The sequence below is a fragment of the Mesocricetus auratus genome, unplaced genomic scaffold, assembly GCF_017639785.1.
Source record: "Mesocricetus auratus isolate SY011 unplaced genomic scaffold, BCM_Maur_2.0 Super-Scaffold_100013, whole genome shotgun sequence".
In the NCBI taxonomy this organism is placed as follows: domain Eukaryota; kingdom Metazoa; phylum Chordata; class Mammalia; order Rodentia; family Cricetidae; genus Mesocricetus; species Mesocricetus auratus.
The window spans coordinates 81,693,369-81,712,309 of NW_024429196.1; the positions used below are offsets into that span (position 1 = coordinate 81,693,369).

Here is an 18,941-nt window from a genome sequence, read left to right on the forward strand (position 1 = left end):
AGGGTAGCAGGATGGCTTAGTAGGTGAAGGTGATTGCTGCCAAGGTTGACTTCCTGAGTTTTATCCCCGTATCCCCACAAGGGAGGAGAGACCTGGCTTTGCTGCACAGATTGACCTCTAACCTCCACACACATGGCATGGCTTGGGCACACCCACACTCCCCACCACCACTGCCACCACACACACATACCCACATGATAAATTAAAAATGAATAGCCATAAAAATCTCACCAAACTGAGTGAGCCTAATGTAGGATGTGGGCCTTAAAGGGAGCATCTTAACCCTGGCTCCTCAGATGTAAGAAATGAGGAATATAACGGCAGTTTATAAAATCCACAATAATAGCAGTAGGATGATGTGCTTGCTGAAGACCGGAAAGATTTAACTCTAAAAATAAGGTCCCAGCGACAAAAGAATGAAGGAAGCCAACAGGGGCAAGTAGAATTTGAACTTGATAGTGAGAAGAAACCTTTCAGCCATGATACTTGAGGTAAGAGCCAGAGACTGGCAATGTGTTGTCAGTAAAGCAAGGCAAAGGAATGGTAATTTCCTTTGGAAAGGCACTGGTGGCTCCTCTGTGGAGGGGACTGTGGGTCAGGAACACTCTGGGAGGCATTCAGGCTGGAGCTCAGCTTTGGAAGTTTGGCCCCAGTCAGAGCCCTTGTCTCCCTGTGCTGGACCTGAATGGAGAAGACAGTCTAGGCGGGTCCAGAGTTCCAGATCCCTGTTCCCAACATATTACCAGTGGTTCTGTGGGGTCATGGAATTGAGAACACTCTCACATGTGTGTCTGAGATTACAATCAAATGAAAATTATAAGTAAGGAAATAAAAGCCAGTCATAACAGGTTCTTGTTAGATGTCTGTGTAAACTTGGTTTGTAATAGTTATCTTTCTTCCTATTAATAAAACCCTTTGCATCCATCGGGCTGTTTATGTTAGTGTTTCCTAAGGGTGGTAAACACCCGAGGGGAATAACCAAATAAAGGCAGCGTCTACCAGGGCGAACATGTATTGACTCTAGTATTATGAGCAGCAGGAAGCCTGAGTTAGTTCAAAGTTCTCTTTCTGTTTGAAATTAAGTGGAGCTGCATAACTGCATAACGCAATGATGTTGATAATTTATGCCTGTGTGTATGCCTGCTTCCGGGCCTTCCACAGCATTAACTATTTCTATGCTTTCCTCTTAAAGCGGGATAAACTTGGATGGGATGGATGGACATTTGTATAAAGTCACTTAATATGTGTGTAAGGCACTTAGCAAATAATATACATCTTAGTACCTGGATAATGAGGTACAAAACTGACTGCATCTACGTACTTTCTAGAGTTAGGTTTTGGTTTGGTTTGCGCTTCTGGAAATAAAAACCCTGCTAGGAATCCCCCACTTGAGCAGGCCTGTTGTTTGTTTTAGGACACAGGCATCTTCGGTGAGTGGCCACATGAGGGTCCGGCCGTGCTTGGGAATGGAGGGCACAATAAAGTTTTCCACTCTGATCTCTCATTAGGCAGCTCCTCTTTGTGTAAAGTACTCTGTGGCAAAGTTGCTTCTATTTAAAGTCCCGAGTTTGATCTTGGCTTTGATCTAAACCTTTTGATCTTGAAAGAAGGATGGAGTAGCAATAAAGTGGGCCCGACAGACTTTCTTTAAAGAAATGCGATAAAGTTAAAGGGCAGTCGGAGTCAGCCAGCCCCGGCAGCATGGCAGGCAGCCTTTTCCCAGCCCTGGCTGGCACGAGGGACAGATAGAGGAAAATGGGGCGGCAAGTCCATCCTTGGCTGTGGAACAGGACCGCCCCCCACCCTCTGCTATGCAGGTCCTTGGCGAGGCATGCACAGGGGACTCCCCAGGTCACCTGCCACCTTGGAGGTGCTGGCAGGAAAGTGGCTTCCCCTCGGAACCGGCTCAGGGTCCCTCCACGCCTCAGCCCCAGCCTCAGACTGGACCGGGAGGTGTGTGTTGGCGGAGGGCGTGGGTAGATGGATGGGTGGGTGGGGAGAGGCGCATGGGGGGCGCAGGCCCAGGCAGCGGGTGCTTTCCGAGAACAATAACAGCCTGGACCTGGGAGCCTACACCTTTAAGGCAGGCCCCGCCCCGCCCCGCGCCCGCCCGCTCGCCCGCCCGCCCGCCCGACTGCCCGACCGCCCGCCGAGGTGTCGCGCTCGCTCGTGGCGCTGGGCTCCGTGAACTTGACTCGCTCTCCCCGCAGGCGCTGCGGGAGGAGCGTGAGGCCGAGGACTGCGCGCCGACTGGGCTGGCACGACGAGTGGGCGCAGAGGTGAGTGAGGCGGGCAGAGGCGGCAGCCGTGCAGGGCCCTCCAGGTGAGACTGATGCCCGCACCTCGGCCTTCTTGAAAAGCTGTTGGGTTTTGACTTCAGGTGGCGAAATGGATTCGAGTGAACCGCAGACCCCGAAAACGCAAGCGAGGGAAGCGAGAAGCCGCCTTTGAAAAGGTAGGGGCCCTGGAGGAAAGGCGCTGCTGGGAGGGGCTCCCGTGTGCTGCCTTGTGCCCAGGAGTCAGTCCCTGCTACTAGAATAGCGTTTGGGGGAGTTCGCGTTAAATTCACAACAAGAAAGCCTTCTGATAAACAGTGGTGTCCGCCGTGGCCGGGATGGGGGCCTGTCGGTGCTGCGTGCACTGCAGCGGTGCCCCTAAGAAACGAAAGCCGCTTCCCGACAGACAGACCCGCACAGGCAACACGGAACACCACCCACGCAGCCAAACCCCTACCCGGAATCCTGTGGGAAATGGGGAGGGGCGGTGTGAGAAGTGGGAACTTCAGGGATGTCAGGACCAAAGATACTCCTTTTCTGCCCAGCAAGTGAATGGATCCTCCCGAATTTAGGATTTCATCAGTTAGTTTGTAAACCTTGCTCCCTGCTTCCCCTCGTGAGGTTGAAACTTGATTCATCAGTGTGATAAATACTTTGAAATCAGGTGAGTAGCCTATTAGCCCCCCTTTCTTACTAAAAAGGGGGGTAAACGCTAATGGCATGTTTTGGTTTGTCAGTCTTTGCTTAAATATAGTTTTGCACTTGGGGGTGGTGGTGGCGATAGCACCAAGGGACTAAAATAGCGGTGCTGTGTTGTTCTGCCGCCGGGATGGATGATGAATCACTGGGTTCGGAAGCCAAATTCTTGCCGATAGCGATGCTGCCAGCTTCCGTGATGTGTCTGTTGCCTTAGTATGGGCATCGTGGCGTCTGAGAGCGCGCATGAAGCCTGCAGTATGAACATGCGGAGGGAGCTTCAGGGTGCACTTGAGGGCACTCAGGGCCACTCGGAGGAGACCTGGCAAGAGAACTAGCTGGTCATACTGATGCTGGCGCGCAAGAGGCCTGGAGTGTGTGAGAAGCCGGCTCCCCTCCCCCCAAGCCTTGTAAAGAGGGAGCCGGGTGTGTCAACAGTTGAACAGTGGTAAGAAAAATCCTCCTTTCAAACAGAAGGATTTGGGATTGTTTGTACCTTAGCATGCTATGGCAGGCTGTGGTCGTTGGACTCTCACAGTTTAAGTAGCTTTAAAAGGTTCATGACTGATGAAGGAGATCATAAAATATCTAAAGAATGAAAAGCATTATTCTGTGCCTAGCACTTGAACAGATGTCTGTAGGTATATTAAACAAGAAATGAGATCAGCCACACATAGAAAAAGGAGAAGCTATGACCAAGTACTCGGCATTGCCTGGACCAGAATCTGAAGCAGTAACTGTTTGAGAAGAGGGCTGGCGAGGAGAGCAACTGAGCATCCGCCTTCCTGCATGGTGGCGGCCCTTTCCCCAGTCAGCCCTCCACCGTGTCCCGGGGAGGTGCGTGCGCCTCTGACTTTCTTCCTAGACAGTGCAGGTGGCGGTTTTAAAGAGCTAGAAGGTGGATCCTCAGCCTCCCTTCAAGGAGCACAAGAGCCCTGGTGGCCACGTATTTCTGTTGCTGCCCCCACTTCTGAGGGCTTTTTTCCTGTTACACCAGGGAGAAGTTCTGTGTTTGATGAGACAAGGCAGGCACTTTGAGGGGCCATGTGAGCGGTGAGATCTATGACCCAGAGCATAAGATAGGATCTGAAGGGCACAGGGATCCGGGGTATAAGTGTCTCCTAATTCTAAAATGTAGGTGACACTCTGGGCGAGTGTTCAACATGAATCCAGTGCCAGAACTTGAGCTGTTGCTGGTGGGGACGTCGGTAGATCACTCACTGTTGATTTTGATAAGTTATTAAAAAAAAACAAAAAGCTGAACCTGGCTTGGTGACTCATGCCTTAAATCCTAACGCTCAAGAGGCAAGGGTATGCACACCTCTGTGAGTTCAAGGCCAGCCTGGTCTACATAGTTCCAGGACAGCCAGGGCCATGTAAAGAGACCCTGTCTTAAAATAAAAATGAAAACAAAACATCACAGTGTGTGTTGGGCCACCAACAAGTGAACTCGGATGCCCTTTCAGGGTCCCACTGTGGATGTCTCTGCTTTCACTCGTGCGGCAAGACGTGAGTGAGTGTGCATGTCAGGTGGGTATGTTCTAGACCCAGCTGTTGTCTGTTCCTTTGTCTTCTTTGCCATTGGCCTCTCCCCTGCTGACCAGGTGCCCTCCTTCCTATCTTCCCCCCCTCAAGTGTCCTCCGCCTTGAGGCCTCTCTCAGTTGACCTGGACTGGACTGGACTGGACTGGACCAGGCAGATTTGGTTGAGTGGTCTGTGGGCTAGATACGAGAGGCTTTAGCTAAGTGGCCTGTGCTAACTACGGTGGAACTGGAATGTTTTCCTTCCATAGGCGGATGCAGCTTTTACTGCCTGGTGAAACACAGAACCTCCTGGCTGTCTTGAGAAAGGAAAACAGCCATGGCGGCAGGCCAGGCTCGGAGCTGTGTGGAAAGAATGTCATCTTCCAGGACATGTTTGTTGTCCCCTTAAAGAAATTGGCCCAGGCGCTAAATGGTGGGCACAGTGTGATGGAACTTGAAATGTTAGATGAGAGTTTCAGCCAGAAAGGCAGCACAGTCCACCTGTGCTGGGCTATGAACAAGAAAACAGTAAATTAAGTGACTATGCCACCAGATAAGTGATTAGAACCCCCTCCCATCTTTCCTGGCCTCTTGTAACCTGCTCTTTCTGGCCATTCCTGCTTGCCAGAGAGCTATCTTTAAGGACTTCACTTACCGTTCTGATTGACTTTCGTGCTCCCCTTCGAATCTTCTTGGATATCTGTCTGTCCATGGCTGTAACCAAATTCCCTCACAGCTGTTTCCTCTCTGGCTCCTGGAATATTTCTCCATTCACTCTGATTGTCTTCCTTTTTCTGTTGTTTCAAATGTCTTATTAAAAGGCAAGAACATGAGTGGCCCACAGAGGACAGTCCCAGGTCAGCTCTGTGGGACTTGTTACAGTTGTGATTTCAATAGCATGCGTATTAAAAATAACAGCTTTTGCTCTATGATCTGTTGGCTTTTGACTGGAAGACTGAACACAAATTATGTATCACCATTAGAATATAAGGGATGATATTTAAAGGTGTATACTTGTGAATAAAGTTTAGATAACACCATTATTCTAAGAATTAAAATATTCAATGTAGCAGCACCTTATGAAATAGTGTATTTTAAAGAAAATGCACTTTACAGACACATGGCATTCCTTAAAGGAAGAAAATTTCTATTGTTAGATTCAAAAGAATCTGCCTCCCTGGTTTTCCATGCATCTGATAACTTACAGAAAATGGCTCTTGCTGTCTCCATTTCCAGCCTTTGTGTGTGTGTATACCCCTAGGCTCCCTCTCTGGCCGCCGGGGTGACTCAGAAGCCATCTCCCATGTCTGGTGTGTCTGAGGCAGGCGTCCAGGGTTAGACAGGCTGGCCTTTGTGAGTTTTAACTGCCTCGGGGAGCTGACATTCACTCCCACCAGAAACCTGGAAGACAAAACTTAGGAACTTGCAGTTTGCTAAACTTAAAAGTTGAATGTCCAGAGTTAAATACAGCAGCTGGACCAGAGAGCTCAGGACGTGGGCTTTGAGGTGCCCCTGGCCAGTGGCATCAGGCTGTCAGCTCTGTGTGTCCTCTGATAAAATCCTGAGGCTTGGGGCACTTTTACTCTGCTTCTACATCAATTTTCTTGTTACACACTCGACTCTGAGCCGTACCATCCCTGGTAATCTCTGTTGGGATAATTCACAGTGATCCTTAAGTCTGTGCGAACCTGGGGGCGGGGGTCTCCATTTTCAATGGCATTTACTCCTTTTGGGGTACCCTGTGCACTCTTTCTGCAGTCCAAATGTTTTAAAGGTAGGTGGTTCAGGCTTTAGATGTTTTACTACTGTGTTTGTCTCTTGTGAGAAAAAAGTCTTTTATATTCAGTTATAATTCTGGAAACCAGTATTTAAGTTGTTAAAAAAAATAAACATAAAAGTTGCTTTCTCCTGAACCCACAGAGGCAGTGGTCCCCGTTAGGCTTCACTTGGAGCCCTCAAAGCCCAAACCAGTGAACCAGTCCATGCGGACTTGGAGCATGCAACCAAGTACCCTCCCCCATTAACTGTTGTTGGTAGCCACTCCCTGCACCAAGAAAGCTGGTAGGTTTGGGCAGCTATCCTTATACCTGAGGCGAGGCTCCCCTGGAATTCCCTAGGCTTGGTGCCCACGCCTCTTTTTGAGAGTCCGATTGCTCTGAGAAAGCACATAGCTAGTCCACACTTGTAGAGCCGTGGTCTCATACAATAGCTCCATTGACTCTCGATTTCCGTAGAAAAGCTTTCTGGGTCCTAATGACTCACCAGCCTGCCCTTGTTCCCCTCCACGGTGAGCGGCTTTGTGTCCCGTGTGCCTGCTGTGCCTTTGGATAAGGACTTACGAGAGTGACGAGAGGCAGAGTAATTGATGAGAAGTTGCCATGAAGAAATCAAGCAGAGAGAGGAGTGTTTGTGTGCATGTGCTGTGCTGTAGAGCTGCTGAGGGACCCCCCGCCCCCACCCCGTGTACCCGAGTGTTGTTTCTGCATCTCCTCCTGCCCTTCTGTTTCTTATAAATCCTTAACAAACACATTATTGAGTATTCTGTATCCAGGTCTCAAGTCAGCTCAGATTATGCAAGATTTCTTGACATTTTTCTTTTGCTTGCTTCAAGCTGAACCAAGAGAAAAATTGCTGATAAAATATATTTTTGTAGCAAAAGAAAGACAGTTTGATCTGCGTAATTTTATACTATTAAATCCTCATCTGTTCCATAGATTGGTTCTTTTTAGGAATCTGCCATTTAAAACCAGGAAACGATACTGACAATTCTGTGTATCGTAAAATCCCTGTCAGCTTTCAGCTGGTGTAGCAGGAAAATTAAAACAGTGACCAGCCTGCCCTCAATGCTCAGTTTTGTAGCACACAGTCACCCGCTCATCCCCACGCACTTACTCGGAGACTCTCTGAATGGAACTCATCAACAGCTAACACTTGCCATGCGTCCAGCGCAGGCCTGAGTGCTTCACGCACAACAGCTGATGTAAACGTCCCATTAGAGCCTGTCACAACCAGCAGCGTGACAGAAAGACAGTGCACACCGCCGGACACTGTGTAAGTAGGGGCAGTGTAAGCAAGTCAAAGCATCGCTACAGAAAATAATGTTTGGGCTGCACCGTAAATTCGTATTAGTCTCGACCACCAGCACAAAGCGCACATTTCTAAAGTAAGGAAATCTCAACCACGATTTATTTTGAAAACACTCAAAAGAGTGCAGATAATTACACTTGTTCTGATTTTAGTGTGCCAGCCACCACCAATTCCTCCATGCCGAGAAAGATGAAAGCTATTTTCATATAAAACATGACTTGGGCTGGGAAAGGGAGGTGGGAGAGGAACATTTTTTTGTGTGTGTGGCTTTTTAGTTACTTTTATAGGCAGCATTAATTTCATTCCTGTGACAGAACGCTTTCGTTGGCAGTCACTCTAATCTTAGGCATTTTAATGAGCAGCTGTTTTGTGCCTGGGCTCACACGGCACTAATAAGATGTGTTATTTTTAGTAGCACCTACTGGTGTCACCTTGGGTTGGGACCTGTCATTGTTTCCATTAATCATGTGTTACAGCAGGCGGACACTTGAATGTGTTCAGCCCAGAAGGCAGCCAATGTGTATCTGATACATATTCATCCCTGAATCCCTAGCACTCAAGACATGACCACATGTGCCCCACGAGTGTTTGTGCAATTGATTAGATGATGAAGCCCACAAGTGGTATTCACTTTTTACAATCGTACCTTGAGGCTGCAACTTAAAAAAAAACAACAAAACTTTTCTCTAGCTGGGCAGTGGTGGCACACACCTTTAATCCCAGCACTTGGAAGGCAGAGGCAGGCAAGTGTCTGGGTTTGAGGCCAGCCTGGTCTACAGAGTAAGTTCCATGACAGCCAGAGCTACACAGAGAAAAACCCATCAGGGGTGAGAGGCAAGAAACGTCTACCCTTTTGTTAAACTGTGCTACATATTTTGTTTTTTTACTGAACAATATGTATGAAAATATGCTGGTCAAGATTTCCTGGCTTTCCTAGAAGTGGTTTCTTTGGTGTCTTCTAGAAAGGGCTTGGCGGTAGGAAGACTGGACACTGGACCTGACAGTGATTGTCACCTGGCTTTTGCTTTCCTCTGAGAGTCCCTTTATTTAAATGGTCACTTTGACCCATGGACACCAAGTGATAAACACTTGGTTTGGTTTTGTATGAATTGGTGAATTGGCTTTGTCATTTGGAGAGATTTGGAGCAATGTCTGGCTTGGTTCTCTGGTCACTTTTATAAATACCCTTCTTTCTGCCTTTGTATTGATTCTATGATGAGAGAAAGTTGGAAATTAGACTCCATTTCTGTTCCTTTACCGCCTGTCACGTGACTTGAAATATCCTTTTACTGACAAGTAGATATGAGGGGGTGAGCAAACTGTCTTCATCTCACATCTGTGGGTCCTCATAGCCCACTCTCCGTCACTGTCAGCAGGGGCAGTGGGACGCTCCTTCGCTCTGGGTGGCCTCTCCTTCACCCTCACAGCCTAAGGTCACTCTCAAGCGATTTCTCTTCCTTGTCTTTATTTTTGGAAGCTCATTCTGGTGTCACTTTTCTGAGAAGGGTTATAATGACAATACTGGGTCATAGCTGTGTGGTTGCAAATCTGTCCTTAAACCTAACCTTTGCTGGTATTTCTTATTTGGTTTCATTTCTTTTCTTCAGAGTGACTCGGTTTTTTGTTTTTTTGTTTTTTTTGGTCCTGCCACACCCTGGCCCCACCCCCAAGCCTGGATTTCAAATTTTGCTGTAAAAATGCCTTACTATGGGTCACTTTTCCACAGTCAATACTTGGCTTTTGAACTTAATTTTCCTAGTCTGTACATTAAGGACATCAGTCTTTGACTTCTCTGTGCGTAGACGTAAGACGGAATACGTTGTACACATGAGGTGTTTTTCCGGTGTCCTCTCTAGTCTGTGCCTAAGACGTTTGAAACGCAGAGACTCCATGTCTCTTGGGCGAACATCCCTGGCTCCACCACGTGACGAGGTAGAGGCTCTTGTCCCCACTAAGGGAGAGTGACTGAAGAGTGCAGCAGCTTTCTGAAGCCCCTCTGCTGGAAAATTCCATCTCTGTTCTCTTTTTCTGTCACAAACCCATGTGTTTGTATGTTCTTGGCCACACATTCACAGAAAAATACACAGAAAAAAAAGTCTATTCTTCAGTAGTGAGTAAGGAAGAAAACTCAAGTCAGCCAGCTACCCAGCACATTGTCTTGAATTTGTTATACACAAAGCCCTCTGTCAAAAGCTGCTGGAAAATGCCAAGGAAACATGAGCCGTCGTTTCTGGCTATGGGAAGATACAGCACAGAGTACAACAGTCATCACTTATAAAGCAATAAATAACCCAAACCACACAGCAGGAGCAAAGGCTGCCCCTGAGTGATGAGCTTCACCCGAGGACATTCTGCACCCGCATTCCATGTCCAATTGAATCCACCCTAATGCTTTTGCCTGATTCGTAGGCACAGATAGGGAGGGATCTGCCTCTACTCATGCCGTGGTGGTCATTTCACTTGAGAACGAAATTCTTATGATAAATCCCCTCTGGTTTTACCAGTGAGACTGGAACCCATCACTCCCATCACTCAGGTTCTGCCAACACTCAAGAATCAGGACAGGCCAAAAATGTGGCCTTGACCCTGATCATTCTTTACCAAATTCAGTTTGCTTAGGCAACTTTGATACTAACTTTATTTCATGTCCATGACATACAAAACCTGGGGCAAGGAGTAGAGATTATTTAAAAAAAAAAAAAAGGAATTAGAGGATTTTGGAGTGGGAGAAAGAAAATGAACTAGGGAAAGCAGACTGGAAACCAAACCAGTGAGGTCCCTGTCAGGGGTGCAGGGAGAGCTCAGTAGGTGGGTGGAGTAGGTGTGTGCCCCCTGGCTGATGCAGGATTCTGAAGTGTTCGGCTCATCTGTCTCTGTCTGCTTTCGTTGTAGAACTTCTGCCATCAACATCCAGACGGGCTTCCCAAACAGATAAAGTGCACAGTTATTAGTATCCGTCTATTGCGGAGCAGATAAAGTGGGAAGTTAGTATCTGTCTATTGCTCACAACTCTGCAAACATAGTCTATGCTGGACAAGGACAGTTCTTAATCCCCTCCATTCTGCACACCTGCTATGTCTTTTTCACTGGTTGGGTTTCTGTTTTCTTCCCTTTAAAGATTTGGTCTCAAGACAAAGGAAGAAGTTAAAACATTTCAGTATCAGGGATGGCGATCCATAATACCAGAGTTTTTCCTGATTTTAGTCTCTTGTGGGTTTTGGGAAGTCGTGTCTTTGCATTAAGAAAGTGCTCCATGTTCCCAAGCAGCACAGCTAAAATGGAACCCTTTTTATTTTTTAAAGTTGGCTTGTGCAGATAAAGCCCGTATGAGGGTCGGAGAATGTGTTGTTTTGTTTCATTTTGTTTTGAAGTTAGCTTTTTCCTGATGATGCAGAGAGAAAGGGCATGACGGACCCCAGCATCTCGTGTACCCACGGATCAGAAGTTTTAGCTTGTCAGCCCTTGGACTCTAAACAGACATATGGAAAAATTCAGATTTTTATGTGTGTGAAAGGAGGGAGGAAAACCAACTTGCTCTGCTTGTGCCAAGAGGCCATGCAGAATGGGGGAAAGATCCCAGAAAATTTACTTTTCTTCAGTTTCTGCTCACAGGGCAGCAGGACTCCAAGCTTGCTGTGAACCCTCGGCTGCAGTTCCCACTGTTAGTCTAGCGTCCACGGGGAGAGGAGGTGTGTGGGGCAAGGGGGTCCTGAGCCAGTATCACAGAAGGAATCTGGAAAGAGACGTGCACGTTGGTCTCCTTCCGTCCCCTGATTCATCACCTTAGTGTCCCATGTTGAAGAAGAATCACCTTAGCGGCCCTCTCTGACGCGAAGAGCCCAGAGAGCACAAGCACTGTGTCTCTTAATGACCGTTGAGCTGGGTAGATTTTATACACCATAAAATTCAGACATGAAGTTCGAAGTTTGCATTGTGAGAAGCTTGTATAACTGTTTACTGTTTGTAATCCAAGACAGAGAGAGAGAGAGAGAGAGAGAGAGAGAGAGAGAGAGAGAGAGAGAGAGAGAGAGAGAGAGAGAGCGCTGTCCAGTACTGTGAGTGCTGCAGCCGCAGCCCCACAACCCAGTCTCAGAGTCTCTGTCGCCCCGAGTTCTTGTGTCCAGTTTCCCGGGAACTCCGGGCTACAGTGGCCTACACCCTTGCCTGTGCCTGCAGCCGTTACTGTGCAGTTGTTGCCGCCGCCGCCGCCATGCTTTTTAATATGCAGCCAGGCCGTTTCTTGAAAAGATCCGAGTGTGTCACCCCTTCGTCCTCCACTTTGGCTCCAAAAGTTGGAAATCTGGGTGAGTCACCACACCTCCAAGGCCAGTTGGCATATGGCAACCTGCTTTCAGCTGCAGAACTCCTGTGACTCAGAGCCCTTTGTGTCCCTACAGCACTCGTGGGTGTGGCTTCCTTCCTGTCTCCTAAAGGCGACCTGTCCTCACCCTCTATAGAATGGGGTGGCATTGCATCTGAGGCCACTGACTGCATCCTGGAGAGAGCTTCCTCTTGTCCCTCGGCGGCTTTTCCCAGGCTGTGGGCAGAGCCCAGCTCTACTGAGACCCTGGGACCCCATATCATCTTGCAGAGAGGTTAGGTGTGTCCCCCTCTGAGCCTGGTGGGAGTCAGACGGGTGACCTGGTCTATACACCTGGCTTCTACTAAGCATTTAATGCATTGTAGGGCCCCTCTTAAAATGATGAGAAAGGTTGGTGCCCCGTAGGTTTGTGGATTGGGGCTTTTCCCTCCGTAACGACGGGACGAGACTGTGCTCTCAAACGCCTTACAGTCCGAAAGCTAAACTCGGCCTTGGTCCTTCCCACCATTGTTGCCTGCCAGCAGCAAATGGAGCTTGTCTAGTTGTCTACCTACAGGCCTTACTCTGGGAAGCCACCGTGTCTCTTTTCACCCTTTCTGTTGTATCATCCAACAGGTGACAGTCACACCCCTTCCCAGCCTGGAGTCCTGAAGCATGTTTTCACTGTTAGACACTGTTAGGGTCTGTCTGCTAGCAGACCTGCATTTTTTTTTTCAGGTGGATTCTGGGTAAGTCATTGCTGTGGATTCTTCACCCAGGCTTTCCTCTCGCGTTTTAGACAGTCTGTAGGCGCTTTCAGAAAATGCAATCCCCAGTCCTACAGCTACCATGGGGCGGGAGAAAGGGAAGATGCTAGAAATGTGTAATTTTCTAATTTGCTGTCTTACAAAAAGAGAGCTCCAGTGTCTGCGAAGTCACTGTTTTCCTTGGATGTTCTTGGTCATTTTGAGGCTCTGAGCGTTAAAGAGAACTTAGTGTTTCGGACCCACGGAAGTGCAGCACAGCACATTGGGAAGACTGCAGAGCTGAGGCAAGTTCACAAAATAAAATCATCACAAGTAGGACGCTGTCAACAGCAACAGGAAAAGCCGCAAGTCAAGCAACTGCAGGAATATGCTCTCACGCAACAGTTCCTGGGATCCCAGGTGCATTTGTCTGTGGCCTCGTGAGAAGACAGGGAGGCTCTCGCCATGCTGCTTTTGCTTTGTGTAAGAACTGATGGCCTGACAGTGTCTTCAGCCCAGATCCTTATCTCATCTGTGAGACCCTGGATGCTCTTAGGTTGTTAGCTCCCGGGCTGTGTGCAGGCCTGGTTCTCCTGTGCCTTGTTTTTTGTTTGTTTCTTTTGTTGTTGTTGTTGTTGCATTTCCCAGTTGTCTGTACCCCTCATATGGGTAGAAGCCAATCAGTTTGGGGTTGTGGGTGATGATAAATGTGAGGCTGGGCATGGTGAATACGGACCATGGACACCGAGGGGGACAGGGAAGACGTCCACTGTACCCCTAAGAGGCCATCCCCAAGGGAGGCCTTATGCTGTGGCTTGCTTAGAACTGCACAGGGACAGACTGCACCGTCCTGCCATCAGAGAACGGACAGGACAGACTGCTGCTGCCGGGACAGCCAGATACCTGCAGGACATATTAAGTGTTTTACAGAACACAGATAAAAGTTTCTGTTATGTCAGTCACAGACCAGGCAACTGTGGCATAAAAGTGTGTGTGTGTGTGTGTCTGTGTGTGTGTGTGTGTGTGTGTGTGTGTGTGTGTGTGTGTGTATTCACATGTAAGTGGCCATCTTACGTTGGAATGCAGAGTGGCGCCACCCTACTGCCCTCCCTGCAGCCTTCAGATATTTTTAGGAGATATGTCCCCTAGTTTTTTTTTTTCTGTAATGTTTCCATGTGTGTGCATGTTCATTCCTTGATGAGTTCAGATTTAGGTAAGGAAATTCTTCTTTCTGTGTGGTGCTCAAGGCTTCGAGTATTCTAGGCAGGCACTTTACTGCGGAACCACGCCCTAAGTACCCATGAAATTTTCTTACAATCTGTTGAACTTCCTGTGAAATTTTCTCACAACCTGTTGAACTGTGTTTGTAGGGCCATCCAAACCGTCCCTGAAACTGGAATGATAAAAATTAACACTACACATGGAATGTGAAAGTTGACTCCCTTAGATCTATGGGCTGTCAGAGGGCAGAATGAGGAGGCATTTAGGGGAAAAAAATCTGCTGACAGGTGTAGGACAGAGCTCTAAGTGGGTGAAAAACATACAGGAGAGTGGTTACTGAGCTTGATCAGACTCCTGAAGGCTCACTGTCTCTCTCTTCCTGTCCCTCTCCCTCGACAGAATAAAAGATACTGGAGAGGGGTGTGCCCAATCAATTATACTGGCTCTGAGCACCCAGGCACACTTTGCATCTGGTATTGGGGATATACTCAGTGGTCAGCAATAGCATGTCCTCAGGAGCAAACACTAGACTGTAAGAAGACAAACCCGATTGATTTGGGGATATCTGATGTAGAGGATCCGTGCTGTACGGTGTGCACACAGTTTGGGGGTGTGTGCCTAGGGACACGGGGAGGGAGGACCACATGCACACCACTGTACTGGCCTTTGGTCTCAGAGCTTTGTTGGTTTGTGCAGGGGGTGGGGGAGGGTGCTCTGTGGCCAGCCTCTCCCCACTCCCTGGATTGAGGCTGCAGATACTGTTTCCAGAACTGACAGTTTGCATCTGACTTTGACTCACCAGCCAACCAAGCCTTAGCGGAACTGCCTGTGCATAGTGCAGAGTCATTGGCGGTGGCGTTGCCTATCTAGGAAGCCTCTAGATGGGAACGGTGATGGTTGAGCAGACAGAGCTCCCAAGCAGAAGGTAAAAAAAAGGGGGTGTTTCTTTTCTTCTGTCTGCTCAGCTTCAAGCTCATCTTCTGTGTGTGTGGTCTGCTTTTTGAAACGGGCACGCTGTGTAGCCCAGTCTGGCCTGGAGCTGGATAGCCCCCTGCCCCTTGCTCCCCCGTGCTTCCAGAGTGCCTCGTGAATTTTGCTGTAAGACTCTGCCCCAGGATTTTCTCCTGTGTCACATGGGGACCTGGATTTACTACTTCTCGCTTGTTTCCTGTGTAGGACCTGCTTTGAGGTCACAGGCTGGTACAGAGAGCCGCCAGTGCGGGTTCCACGCATTGCTTGTCCTCAGTGTGATTTGGGAACCCCGAAGGCCAAGGCACACCATTCACGTGGATCTTGCTGTGCCTTTGACACGAAAACCGTTACCAGCATGGTTTTCAGAGAGCCCTTTATGATGTATCTTAGTGCCATCTTAGACACTATCCTGAGTTAAGACAGAGGCTGCTTTTAGCGGTAGTCAGCCAAAGTGCCCACTTGTGAAGGGCATTGTACTTCCCAGGCTGCTTTTCACTTTGGTTTTTTTTTCTTAGTCACGCTAACTATGACTGGACTGTTCCTGTTTCCTTTCCCCAGAACGTGTGGTTTCCTGAGTTGCACTCTGCACAGACTGATGCTGTGGTCCCCAGCTCCTTTAGAATTAGGATGGGATCTGGTGTTTCTCTCCCTCCCTAGAGTCCTCAACACTGGGATGTGGAGTCACACGGATGGGTGAAATCCCATGCTCCACTCTTTTCTCCTGGCCTTCACTCCTCTGGAAACCTTAGAATGCTACCTTGGAATTACTCACCAACAGTGGCCACTCGTGCTGTCGTGATGGCTTTCTGGTGCCACTTTTCAGACTTTAAAGTCATTTGTCTTTACTGAATTAAGGGGACAGGAAGAAGCCTTAGAGCTGACGGTAGGTAGGAATGACAGCTGTAGCAAGGCAACCAGGCTGTTAGCTGTACTGCTGTGGTATCTGTGTGCTTGCTGGGATGTCCCCAGCGGTAAGTGTCGGGTGGCAACTCTAGCAGGCGCCAGCCAGATGCAGCAGAGGTATGAGAGGTACACCTTCCAGTCTCGCCTAGAAGCTGCCCTGTCTTTCCTGTAATCCCAGCATCTATAAGGTGGAGGCAGGATGATCGGACTTTAGGGTCGTCCTGGGCTACTAAGGGAATTTGAGGCCAGCCTGAGGACCTTTGTCTCCAGAAAACTGCAAAACGTACTGGGGTGCTACTGGGAATTGCCCCTGGCCCCTCCAAGGGTATTTTAGTGGAAGCCACCAGAGTCATTTACTGCTTTGGGTGAGGTCTTGGTGAGCTAACTTTATAAGTACAGTGCTTGCTGCTATCCCAAGCAGAGCATGCTAGGACAGCTCACACAACAAATGCTGCCACCTCCTCCACCCTGCTGCCCCTCCAGGATGGAGGCCAGATTTTACAGGAACTGATTCTCAGGCAGGATCTACTCAGAATAGTTAATGCGTTTCCCTAGGCTCAGACTGACTAACAGAGACCCACTTAGACACTAAAGACATGGGCAGTGTCTGTCTCAGCTATGAGTAATGGGCTATGCATGATTAAAGAGGCTTCTCAGAATGCCCTTGCTTAGGTAATCGAGGATCGATACATTTTAGAAGGGTTTCATAAGTGAGCCACGCTGTTACTTGGTAATCAGCTGTCATTGTCAAGTAGTTAAAAGGGTCCTTGGACAAAGCCCAGTGGACTGACTGTGGCTTCCTAATTGCTAAGGATTGATACTGCCCATGCCCTCTGAATTATGGGCATTCTTGAATTTTTTATGGGGGAAGAAATTATTATTTTTTTATGTAGGATAATTTTCATGTCAAATGTTGCACTAGCCAACAGGAGAGTGTGGGCAGGTTGTGGGTCTCATCCTGCCAGATCCCCTGTTCTCTCTGAAGTTAACATGCCGAGTCCAGAATGGGGAGAAAACCAGGCCGGGGTGCGCTGTGCGTGAGTCACAAGAAGACTACACCCATCATCTCCAGCAGCCCTTGACAATTCTTAGAACACTCTAAGGCTGCTGACAAGGAGCAGTAGCCGCTCTGCAGACTCACACAGCCAGGGGAAGGGAGGAGGCCTCTGGAGCATCCCCCATTCCCTCCCGTCAGCAGACGGAAGGGCCAAGGACCTCACAGGCCAAAGGAAGTGACGCCCAGCGGATGGCTACAGCCGTTTCCAGACGTGGCGCCCATGGGCCCCCGTTGGCTACTAGTTGCTAGTTGCGGAGACCTGCGCATGGAACCACCAGCCCGAGCAACTCTCAGTAGAGGGGCCTCTTGGCAGGCAGAACAGTTTTATTACTTTCTTCTCAAAATAAAAGGAATTCTCTTGGGGTTAGTGGGAAAGGAGATGAATAGAGCATTTCCCACTTCCTGCCCGTTTGACTCGTTCCACAGCAATCTGTTTGTCATAAAAATGGATTTTTGCCCAAATTGGCTACAACTAAAAATAACTTCACCCTATTTCTGTCGTTTCGGCCATCCTTTTCACGTGTGCACTTTGTATTATTCCCCTCCCTATCCTGCACCTCTGTGAGAATTAAGGCCCCCGTGGAGCTCGTCTTCTGATTGTGCAGGTGAGGGTGTGTTTCCAGCCGGTACCTCCTATGCGTTGGGTGGCAAGGACTGTCTGGGTGGCCTGGCTGTGGGTGTGCCACTAACTTGTCCTTACTCTGTAGCCCCATGCCTCCTCAGGCTCCCTTAACTAACTCCCGTCAGCCCTGTAGGGCCACAGTATAGGGCTTTCCAAAGCTGTTCATGCACAGGCTTTCCCAGGTTACAGCCAGGAGTTTAGTAGTTGCTTGACACATGTCAGGCTTTTCAGAGCTGGGAGGGGACAGCAAACTGGGGCGTCTCAGGTCACTGCACGCTCTGCTTAACAGATTGATGTTTTCATTATGGGTAATTATTAAGTTGATGTTGATTTTAGCACGCTCAGCCTAGCTTGGAGATTTTGGAAGGTCACGGGCTTGCGTTTGTTTTAGGGTATATGAACTAAACATAGAACTTCACCAGTTTTCCGTTCCTTTACTGTTCAGTGTCTTCCGACGCCTCTTTTTAAAGGTCCTGAGTTGTCGGTATGGTGGGCTCCCCAGTTCCCAGGACCCGGCACTGCCCCCGCTGGCTGTCGGTACGCAGTAATGATTGGGCCCGGCCAGTTCCTGTCTAATAGGGCCGTGACCTGGCTTGAACTCTGTAATGAAGAAGGAACAGGCTTGCTCCTCTGCATGCCTCTGTCTCCCCCACGCTCCTCTATTATCCAGGAGGAAATTGAAGAGCAGATTTCTGCATTCTCCTGATGCTGATGGACTGATGTAATGTTTTCCACTCCCAAGTCGGGAAAGTAAAAGCCAGCCACACAGCACAGACCCAACACTCCACAGCTGCCAGGACTTCAGCGGTAGGCTCTGTGTGTTTTTAACAGCCTCGAGGAGGCATAATTTACATACTATAAACAATTTGTGATTTTTTATTGGATTAATCTAGTTGTACTGGCATCACCAAAATCCAGTTTTAGGATGCATTCATCACCCTCAGATACCCTTAGTGCCTGTTAGTGGCCATTTTCCATCCACCCCCCCTCCACAGGAAACAAGTAGTTTTCCTTTTTGTAGGTTTGTATTCTCTGGATGTTTCACATCGATGGAATTAATCATACAATACGTAGATAAGGACTATAGTATTCTATTTGCCTTCCATCAGTTAGCATGTTTCTAGGTCCATCTGTTGTTGTGATACAGGAACATAACCCGTTCCTTTTTATTCTTGAATAGATAATATTCCAGTGTATGGACATACCACACTTTATCTAGCTTTGTTCCATGGTCACTTGGGCTGTTTTCCACTGGAGGCAGCATGGACAACGCAGCCGAAAGAGTCATGAGTTTTTGCAGGGACACGTGATCCTGTTATTCTGGGCACACATAGAGGAGACAGACCTTGTTTACACACGCCAACTAAAAGCGTTGTCCTTGCTGCCCTGTCCTCTCTGTCTCCGAGTTCTACCATAAGTCTTCTTTGTGGCACTTTGGAAGCTTCTAGTTCAGGTTTTTTCTTGTGGGCTTGACATAAGCCGTTTAGTTTGTTGAGTTGGGAGGGTGTGTATAATACTCAGTAAATTAATTTTTTTG

The 18,941-nt window shown here is 48.4% G+C and overlaps 1 protein-coding gene across 3 annotated transcripts in view; it reads left to right on the forward strand.

The window, feature by feature from the left end:
* Positions 1–18,941, forward strand: part of Aopep (aminopeptidase O (putative)) — a 286,649-nt gene that overhangs the window by 218,102 nt on the left and 49,606 nt on the right. For all 3 annotated transcript variants that reach the window (XM_040756128.1, XM_013119352.3, XM_021232027.2), the window contains exons 12-13: positions 2,211–2,279; positions 2,381–2,455. In XM_040756128.1, the coding sequence (XP_040612062.1) occupies positions 2,211–2,279; positions 2,381–2,455 (144 nt within the window). The remainder of the gene's footprint in view (positions 1–2,210; positions 2,280–2,380; positions 2,456–18,941) is intronic.